Source organism: Semicossyphus pulcher, unplaced genomic scaffold (genome assembly GCF_022749685.1).
Source record: "Semicossyphus pulcher isolate SPU_LCO1_2020_fin unplaced genomic scaffold, fSemPul1.0.p SCAF_5, whole genome shotgun sequence".
Taxonomy (NCBI): Eukaryota; Metazoa; Chordata; class Actinopteri; order Labriformes; family Labridae; genus Semicossyphus; species Semicossyphus pulcher.
The window spans coordinates 22427301-22437979 of record NW_027211726.1 but is presented as its reverse complement, the minus strand read 5'-3'; the positions used below and the strand labels follow the sequence as shown (position 1 = coordinate 22437979).

The 10679-nt window shown below is 41.7% G+C and overlaps 1 protein-coding gene across 1 annotated transcript; it reads left to right on the top strand.

Moving 5' to 3' along the window:
- Positions 1-1128: 1128 nt before the first annotated feature.
- mturn (maturin, neural progenitor differentiation regulator homolog (Xenopus)) lies at positions 1129-10454 on the top strand. Its single transcript, XM_069681425.1, has 3 exons — positions 1129-1564; positions 6242-6364; positions 8915-10454. The coding sequence occupies exons 1-3, from the start codon at positions 1406-1408 to the stop codon at positions 9020-9022; spliced, it is 390 nt and encodes a 129-aa protein (XP_069537526.1). The 5' UTR covers positions 1129-1405; the 3' UTR covers positions 9023-10454.
- The last annotated feature ends 225 nt before the right edge of the window (positions 10455-10679 follow it).

Genomic DNA, 10679 nt, shown 5'->3' with positions numbered 1-10679 from the left:
TTGTGCCAATCCAGGAATCGAAACGGCGATCTCACAGTCACATGCACTCCATCGCATGGCGTTGGTTACAGAGCCTACTGTACATTTGGAGTGTAATAATTTCACTTCAAACAACAAACCTACAGAGAATGTTTTACCATTTATTGTTTTAACCTTTTGTTAAGGTCTCAACCCATAATTTGTTTTAAAAGTAAAATTAAATTACATAATGTATCCTAATTTTTTTATTTAATTTAAAAATATTTATATTAAGATATCGTGTCTGTGACTTTAATGTAGGCTACTTTACTTAGCTTATAGCCTATGATATTGTTTTGTCACGCTTTTATAGCTTTTTAATATTTCTATTTCCGGTTTTATAGACGGTGCATCTTGGCAACTTGACGCAGCTCCAGTCTGAGTCTGTGAGTTGGTTTCATCCGCCCTCTGGTGGCGAGGACTCCAGGGAGCAGGGAGGGAAGGGTCAGTCTGGAGGCATAATAATGTCAGAGGGCTGAATGCCTGTAAACACTGAAGTATTTATGCAGACCAGTGCTTCCCAATGTGGCGTCTACAGGAAGTCTGAAAGTTTTTCAAAATAACTGTGATAGTTAATTTTTCTGACTAAACAATAATAATAATAATAATAATAATAATAATAAAAATAATAATTAAATTGACCTGCTATTTTTTCTTTATTTTTATATTACGAAGTTCTTGCCTACTCATTCTTCTGTGCAGGAAAAAATAACACTGCCCTAAAAGCTTATGATTCTTAAAAAAATATGCTTTTATTTTGCTATTTGCATTTCCATGACTTATTTGCACATATTTCTTGACTATCATGTTGTTAAGGCGTCATTTTCTAGTTAATCGGTGACCTTTGTTATTTCTAAATATACCAAATAAAAGCTGTATTTATGCGCCAGTGCAATCATCCAATGATGTGCATATTATAGCTTTGTTCATTCTGTATAATGTAAAATTTCCATGAGGATTGAGTATATTCTCATTTTCATTATATGATATCACAATGATACAGTATTTTACATTTGGGAGTCGGCCTATACAGCGCCTCACATATGGACGGCTGCCCGGTTTCACTGTTCGTCATCGCGTTTTTTCCAGCGTCCTCCTGCGTATGCATGTATGCGACCGACGGCTTGATTTCATAACGTGGGGAGGAAGAGAGGAATGGGGCTTTGAGCTCGGATGAGCAGCAGACCCGGTACACTCTATGCACCAGCAGTGTTATCTGTGTTCCCGGGACATGCACACGGTGCTGTAGAGGAGATGCGGTAGTGGAGGCTGCTGATGCTGCTGTCCGATCAGCTGTTTTTTGCGTCTTGAGCATCATCGCCGTGACGGCCAAAGAGATCGAGATCAAGCTCCGGAGCCAGGGACACCGCAGACCGGATCACACAGGATGGAGTTCAAGCATCTGGTGGAGGCGGCGGAGAAGTGGTGTTCCGGTAACCCGTTCGACCTCATCTTCGCCGAGGAGGACGACGAGAGGCGGCTGGACTTTTACGCAGAGCCCGGCGTCTCCTTCTACGTACTGTGTCCTGGCGGCACCGACACTTTCGTAAGTGAGCCTCTGCAGGGCCTCGAGCTCTGTGTGTGTGTGCGTGTGTGTGTTCTTGTAGGTGTGTCGAGGCTGGGTAGGAGGTGGGGTTGTCCCGGTTGGTCCCGGTTATTCAGCTGATGGACATAGGGGAGGAGGAGTGGGGGGGCTTCGGGCGAAGAATGGAGGATGATGTCATTTCAATTTGGGTCCACACCCCGCACCCCCCCACCCCTCAGTCGATGGTGTTTTTTCCTCCATCATAATCAACTGCGATAACCCTCTGAACCCAACAGCACCACGCTAGGGAGGTTAGAATAACAGGAGGCCTGTAACTTTCAAAATAAAAGCTCGACAGTCCATCACATTGCATTTGAAACGCACGCAGTATAATAAAATGAAGTAATAGCTCTTTCTTTTGATATATAAGAACGAAATATACTGATTTCATTTTTTTTTCATCTTTTTTTATATAGCAATGTATGCCGTTGCTTGCTGCCAAAAAGCCAAACTCTGCAGATTTGCAGATTGTGCAGGTAATTCTATCCACAGGCTATCCACTGACTTGATTGATTCAATAGGTTGATGCAATTATGCTACAAATATCCTCATTAACAAAGGATGCATTTTCACATTTTACTGACTATTAGCCTTTAGCCTTTTTTTCTCTGATAAAGGAGTCTGAGTTATCCCAATGAAACACAGCTAATTTAAATAGTTGATGCTGTTAAATGTTTTCATTCACTCTCAGTTATATATAGCAAAATCAGAGTCCGTCTTAGTATAAGGACATGTGTAATTTGTGTAATTGTTAAACAGAATCTCTGGAAATTGTTCAAATCAACTCCAGAAACAACATGGAGGGTACTGTTTGGCGCTGCTGCACAACTCTGATCATATGTCTCAGCACAGCTCACTATCTACAGTATATCCTATACAATTGAGGTGGGGGGTGTCGTGGGCCCTAAATCTCCTGAGGCCAGACCCGCCCTGCTCCCTCCTCCGGCTCAGTGACAGAGGCTAACAGGGCGGGGAGCAGATGGAGATGACCCAGGAGCCAGAGCGTCTGTAGTGTCAATAACACATTATGTCACACCGAGCGTGCCTGTGTTATGTGTTTGCATGCTTCGCCTGGTCCGTCCCACAGACTGCAGAGGGAGGCTGCAGAAGCAGGGGCTTTTCCATGGCTGCAGATGGAAAATAGACACAAATGAATCCAGTTCCTGCATAATCAAATCTTCTCATTAACATTACCATGAAAGAGAAAAAACATGGCAGGGAGTTACATAACACGCTCGTACACACAAGATGTAGGTGCATGAATACATCATGGTGTTTGTTGTCTCTTGATCCTTCTTTTGTTTCACTTTATCTCCCACACAACCCTCAGCTTCTCTCCTGCTGTGGAATCTAATGCATGTCAACTGCTGCAGCCCTAACACTCATGGACACACACACACACGCACACATTCACACTCACACTCATGCATGCACACACACACTCTTTGTCTGCTATGCACTCTTAAATCAGCTACAATATCTCTCTGCAGGAGTCTTGAGATCTAGTTACTTTCGCGTGATCAATACTGCTATCAGCAGGGCGTCTCGCAGGCCGTCTCTCCTCACTCTCTCACACATGCACGCTCAGATCGGCCTTTTCTCACTTTATCTTGTTTTCCCCTCACAAAAATGAATAATTGCCTCATCTTATCACTAGAGGGTGCTGTGAGATGAGTTCCAGCATAATAACAGTGGAGTTGCACATCAATGTTTCCACGTCTGTAATTTCCCCCTCAGGGTGAGTTTTAGTAGTTTTTAGTCATGGAGGTCATGTGACACAATGTTTAACAGCTGAAAAACAAGAGCCACTGGATTTGTTCTGTGAGATCTGCTGAAAGATGAGGTTTCGGTGGTGTAGCGGAGGCACACCCTCATGTGAGTCCATCCATCAGTGTCAGGCTGGAACAAGCATCTCTCAGCAGTCACAGCATGAGGGCTCAATATCAGGTCTGTCTACAACACTGTGAAAAATGTCTCCCCGGGCTGATTCACATGACTGTCTCGTGATTCAGAAAACTCTCACCACAGACTACAAAACAAAATCTCTAATTTTTTCTGCCATACATTTGCATTAATTCTCCCATAAATGATTATAAAACTGGGGCTTTTAATGGTTGATTGATCACCTCATTACAAACCATGAATGTATCCATAAATTATCTTAATATCGGGCAAAAAGTTCTGAACCTTTACCCTTATTGAAAAACAAACCCCTTATAATTAACACATCTAAGAATGCTCTTCATGGTTTGGGGGGTCAAGTATCAATAGTATCAATCAAGACCGACACACAGCAACAAGATTAACATCATATAATAGAGACTTAAATTAGCAATGCCAACAATAATAATAGCATAAATATGACTAATATTAGTAATAACTATAATAACGATAATATAAGAATGACTGATAATAATATTGATACAACAGTTAGTTCTGACCAAGTGTGATTGGACAAGACATTCCATGAGTGCTGATATAGAGTAAAACATCACTGTGACTTTTCACTCTGTGTATCACTCCGCCTCAGCCAGGTGGTCTGAATACTGTTAATAAACATTACAGCAGACCCTGTATGTCTACATTGATCAAGCTGGCACCTTTGAACCACACAGCAGACTCTAATTTCACTGGTTGATGATAAATTAAAACCTACAGATAAATGTACATCATATATACAAAGTAACTGATCTGTAGTAACCTGTAGACACAGAGTGCATGAGCATATTTGCATTGCTTGGCAACAACAGTCCAGTTTCAGTTAAGATGTGGAACTAGTTGAGTTGGTAAAGTAAAAACAATCTGTTGATTATTACTGTTTACTACTACTTGTCACTTGTATAGCTGTTGCACAAAAGCAATGTCACACTCGAGGTCATGATGTACATTATCATCACTGCGTTGATTATCTGCAGCACTCGGCCTGTAGCCTCGGTGATATTCAGTAGGCTACAACATGACTCCACCTCATGTGATACAACTTAATTGAACGATCCACAAGAACCTGCGAGACAAGGCTGATAATTGAAGGCTCTACCTCCCACACTACTCTTAAAGACTTTAGGTACCACAAGCAGGCCTGCATTCTGAGAGTGCAATGTTCTATAAAGGGCATTACCATTAAGAGCTTCGTAGGTGAGAAGGATATTAAACTCTATTCTAGATTTTACAGGGAGCCAGTGCAGAGAATCAAATATAGAGATATGATCTCTTTACCTAGTTCTTGTCAGTACACGTGCTGCAGCACTTTGGACCAGCTGCAGAGTCTTTACAGACTTATTAAAGCAGCCTGATAATAAGGAATTGCAATGACCCAACATAGAAGTACCGAATGCATGGACCAATTTTTCTGCATCGTTTTGAGGCAGGATGTGCCTGGTATTTGCAATGTTGCGTAGGTGAAAAAAAAGGCTGTCCTTGATATTTGTTTTATGTGGGAGTTGAAGGACACATCCTGTATAAATAGAACTCCCAGATTCCTTACTGTGGTGCTGGATGCCAGGACGATGCCAAAGAGGGCAGCTATAACATTAGATAACGTGTCTCTCAGGTGTTTGGGGCACAATAAGTTCACTTTTGTCTGAGTTAAGTAGCAGAAAATTGCTATCTTTATGTTCTTAAGGTATGCTTTGAGTGTTAAGGCCTTTAACCCCTAAAAGCTCCTTAAACTGTGTATATAATCAGTTAAAAGTACCTTAGAATTTTCACAAGCGATTGACATACCTAAAAAAGTTGGAGGCATCATTTCTATTCTATAAAATATAATATAAAAAATGCATCATTTCTTTCTGTGCACTTGGTCAGACACTCTAATGACTTTCTAATGTATTACCAGTAACATAACAGCCTTCTGACTCCAATTAAATAACACTTACAGTAAGTAAAGAGGAAATAGCTGCACTGTTAATCTGAGAATTCAGAGCTTTGAGTGAGCCAACGTCTTACACCAATGAGGAAGTAGATTTTTATCTATATCCAGTAATAACAATTTAGGCAACACTGTTTTATTGACCATTAGCATGCTTACCTTTCTGACCTAAGTGCTCATTTCATTCATAATTGTGTCAAACATTGTAGGCAATGGTAAGGTTTGTAGAAACAACTCAAAATGATGCACCACTAGTAGATTCACACACTGTGTTTCAGATATATTCAGCAACTTCCTTGTGCAGCATTTCATCAGCAAGCTTGCTATAATAGTTATTTTCCTACACTTTCTTTGGCAAATAATCAGGACATTGTGAATAAACCTTTGTCTGTGTTATCTTCTGCTTTGTTTGCTGCATGTCCTTGAAGAAGTGCCTCTTTATCGGGTTTCTTTGCTTTGTTCTGTTTTTTGTGCTTCATTGACCCTGACCCAGCTTCATTTATTTACAGTTTATTTCCTGCAGGTTTTATGTCACTACACATTGCACAGGAGGCAAAATGTGACAATATTACATCACTACAATTACATGAAGGAATGAGCTCACCCTCAGGGAAATAAAGCTGTATAGTACTCTTCTTTCTTGCACAATTTTTGATGATGACTGCACACATGATGTTTTCCCCCAGTCATAATGTAGTCATGATTTCTTGATGTTTTGTTAGATGCCCACTTGCATTAATAGTTGCTGCTCTTTGTGTATCTGTCTGCAGCACGTGTGGAGCGAGAGTGAGGACTGCCTTCCCTTCCTGCAGCTGGCCCAGGACTACATTTCCTCCTGCGGGAAGAAGACTCTGCTGGAGGTGCTGGAGAAGGTCTTCACGTCCTTCAGGCCTGTAAGGAAACAAAAGCGTGACGCTCTCAGGAGTAACACTTTTCTTTTTCACACACTGCATGAACCACAGCTCAGTGACCTCTGCTTGCTGTGTCTTGGTCTGTTACAACCCTGATACATTCTGTTCTCTTTGGCACGGACAAAACGTGCTGAACTACACCCAGAAATGTGACTTTTTAAATGTTGCTTTGATTATCGGCAAATATTTCAAACGAGGCGCAGCAAACAGGATTCAAGATCTGTTATGATTTTATAAATTATTCTTGTCTATATGGCAGGTAAGGGTAGTTTTATTTTCATGACACAATTTGAAGAGCGGGTTTTGCACTGTTTGACACTTCCTTCATAAAGCTATACAATAAATAGGAATAACAGGAACAACAAATACTGAAAGATGTTTTTTAGAATCAAAATATATGGTGTAGTGGATCACTATTGATTTAGCCATCAATAATGATGTCATTACAGTATTGTTCCTGGCATTTTAAGTGGGTATTCAAAGTGATAATCTCGAAGATTTTCATGTAAATAAATGTCTGTCTCTATCTGTCGCCGAATGAGGTAACACAATGGTGATTGAGCCTATGGCCCATTGATGAAAGCCTTTGCATTTGCAGTAATACGCACTAGGTGTCTGGTGCAACTTTCGCGGAAAAAATCACAAGCGGCACCCAGTTAGTGACGCGTTTTCGATCACCCAGCAGTAGTTGGTCTGCCAGAGAGGATAGGCCAGGGGTCATCTCTTTTTTCATCTCAGAGTTACTTTGAAAAAATGAAAGTGGCCAAGAGTTACTTCTTGCATTACATCCCTGTAATTGCTGGTGGCGCCCCGTGTTGATTCTTTTGTCGACTGAAACGTTGGTACCACAGATGAGGCACACACACTTGTCCTTCACATTTGTGAATAAAAACTTTCACTCTCCCGTGGAAATTGTATGTTTTCTGCTTTTTCTTGGCGTGGCCACCTTCACTGTCCGTCATAAATCTGGCCAAGCAGGCTTGCTAATTGTTCCGAACTCCTCGATTTAGCTCAACTACCATCCATCATAACTGACCCGACTTGTCGATGGAGGTTGCTGCATCATTCTTCTGATTGGTTAGGTTCAGACGTTGAAAAACTTGCCAGGAGCATCACCATTTTTTATTGACAGCTAATAGGCCTATCCTATTATTTTGTATTGTGTGTATTTGATTGAATTTAAGTGGGAAGAGACTTTCAAGGTGCATTTATTGTCGTAAAATTTTTTGCACAGACTCTGTTAACCTCTTGACGAGCTACTAAAATCCAGGCCGCATTCTACCGGTAGCTTGCAAGCTACCTGTTGGAGACCCCTGGGGTAGGCGGAGCTCAGCGGCTGCTTTTCCGGTCTCTGCAAGTGTTGCAAGTAAACAGTAATCTACTATGGCTGAACAAACAAAGAAAAGATCAACGACTACAGATACAACTTCAAAAATAAAATCCAAAGAAAAAGAAACAAATTTGACGCTCAGATGAAGGCAAACCGTCCGTCTGCGAGGAAAATCAAGAGTTACAACCGGTGCCAACCATGGACGTCACACATCCAACACTGTCTGGATATCTGGGATGTGTGCTCCCGCAATTATCGTTTATCGCCGCCAAAGAGAACGAAACTGAAATCTTCGAGATTATCACTTTAATACAGAAAGACTGGATTGCAATATGTATTTTATATTACTTGTTTAAAAGATTATCAGGATTAAACATATTTGGATTTGAAGCTTAATTGTTAATAGAAGGACCTTTAAAGGTACATGTTAGCTTAGCTGAGCATAAACACAGGAAATAAAGGGATACATAGAGCCATAGGGGGCCAAATGTTCCTACATGAAGCTCATTCAATAAAGTATTATATCTCTGGAGCAGAAGCTTCCTGGGGCCTGGGACAATGAGGAAGTAATTTCACGCAGCCGAGATAAATGTTCTGGCTTATTCCCTCTTATAAAAGCACAATGTGTCGGTTGTTCACCTTGGTTTTATGGTCAGTTAAACAAACAAGATATAGGGTTTTAATTAGGTGAGGTTAAAAGGTGCAGGTTTAAGAGTTTGTTCGTGTTGATGGGAGTCACGGTGGCTGTTTCCAGTCTTTATACTAAGATTAGCAGGCGGCTAACTGTAGCTGCTTATTTACTGTATGTACATTAGAGTTGTATGCCTATTTCCAAAATTTGAGGAGATTCTTTTTAGGTCTTTGGTGTGTTTTCATGGGGAATTTTGATGGATTGTTTCTTAGTTTATTGCCTGTACACCTTGCTGCAAGAAATAATAAGACAAGAAATGCACAAAAAAAGAGGCAGTTCAATAAACACATTACAATTGATGTTGAACTGAAGAGACTAACCTGACTCGTTAGGAATGCCTTAGATAATGTTCTGCCTGCTACTGAATGTCTGTTTCCAGATAAACAAGGCCTCATTAAACTGCCTTCGTACAGGACAGGAAGAAATTGTGTTTGTGCTATTTACACATGAACACATATTATATTTCTATGTGATAACTTCTGACACAACCTTCTCCTCCTGCCCCTACCAGCTGCTGGGTCTTCCAGACCTAGAGGACGACAGTTTCGAGCATTACCACGCTGACATGGAGGGGGAACCAGGGCCCGACCACCAGCAGATGGGGGTCAGCCAGCAGTGATGAGTCCCGAGACGAGGCCTGCAGCTGGGGCAGAGCTGCTCTGAGCCTCTGGGCCTCTTCTCTTTCGTCCAAACACTTAACAACACACTCCTATTAAAACACACACACATGCATACACACACACAAACATATTTACAGCCAACTTGCTAAAAATGCACCACCATGTTCTTGAATGTCTCAGTGGCTTTGCTTCCCAAAGAGTGCACTCTGTTGCACTGTTTTAACCCCCCCAACCAACAAAACAGACACACACGTACTCACACGCACACACTGAGGCTACGTGAGCTGTGGCCACCTTCATGCAACTATCATAATGATTCACCATCTGGTTAGTTAAAGATCCACAGCACAGCAATATTACGTGGGCCTCAGCTGGCTTTGTTATGCAGAAATACAGTCAGATGTTACCGCAATACACACATTTCCCCCATGGCTTCGGAGATGAATGTGACAGATAACCTACTTTCTCTGCCTGCCTGTTGACACGGAGTATACATGAGAGCTAAATGAAAGTTGTATGGGTGAAACTGACAGTTTGTGGCTGCATGAGGCAAAGGGAGTGACGCAGATGAATAGGGAGGGAAGGAAGGAGGGAAAGCGGTATCATTTTCCACCTCATGGAGGGAAAGAAGGAGGGAAGTGAGGAAGCAGTGGTGGTTCTAAAAAAAACCCATTATAAACACAGTGAAATTAGTTGTATAGATTTCAGTCTGAAGTATTTTACACATTGGCGCTTTACTTTGAAATTAAAGTTTGCAGCTTTACAGTAGCATGGATCATTTTTTTGAGGTGTGTCTCTTAATGTTTCCAAGGCAGTACACCTCAAAGAGTTTAAAGTCACATTTAAATCAGTGTTACTATCATATGACCATCACGACAAAGGCCCATGCTGCAGTTTAAGCCCTGTTTTGGGTGTCTCATTGTCACATGACACCCTCGTTCTTCTGCCCTGTAGTCTTCCTTCCTGGCTGTCGGTGGCTCACAGTTTGCCCTCCTTTTTCAGCACAATCTGATGAGAAAACTTCCTAAAGCTAGTTTAAAACCTCTTTTGTGTGTGTTGTTATGATTTCATAGGTTCTTTAAAGGTCTCTTAGCCATGAATTTAATAAGTGCACACCCAAACCTTGAGTGATATCGCAGGAAAGAGAAAATACGTGACAGCCACCCTCTGCCTGCCCTGTAATCTCTAATCTCACAGTGTGTTGTTGTATGTCACATCCAGTGCACTGCTATGCTTTAGCCCCCCCCCCCCCCGCTGCTGTCACCCACTCGATCCACATGCAAGACTGTTTCAGAGGTTCATCCTTAGCCCTTTTGTTTTGGCTTGTAAATGTTTTTACTTTTTATTGCCTATTTGAATGTTTATCATGCAGTGTATCTTCTGTTTGTCCTCCAATGTGTGTGAAATTGTTCAATAAACGTGTGAACAGAGTGTCGCCCATGCGTGATTCTTCTTTTGTTAGAGACATGGAGTTAATGGAACACAGTGCGCCAAACATGGAGGCTTTTCATATCACAGAGTGGACTGGTGACCTGCTGCTGTGCCAACAGCCCGCTGGTGTTACTGGGGTTGACGTCACGCGCCACCTGACGCGCCCACTCAGGGCTGCGTCAAGCTTGAGATAGGGAGGGAACTAAAGACAGGAAGCTTTGATTT

What these genes read in the sequence shown, in the direction of transcription:
- mturn (XM_069681425.1), top strand. Translation starts at nt 1,406, where the DNA reads ATGGAGTTCAAGCATCTGGTGGAGGCGGCGGAGAAGTGGTGTTCCGGT. An exon ending in CTGGCGGCACCGACACTTTC is followed by an intron (nt 1,565 to 6,241) that starts GTAAGTGAGCCT and finishes ATCTGTCTGCAG; the next exon opens with CACGTGTGGAGCGAGAGTGA. An exon ending in TCTTCACGTCCTTCAGGCCT is followed by an intron (nt 6,365 to 8,914) that starts GTAAGGAAACAA and finishes TGCCCCTACCAG; the next exon opens with CTGCTGGGTCTTCCAGACCT.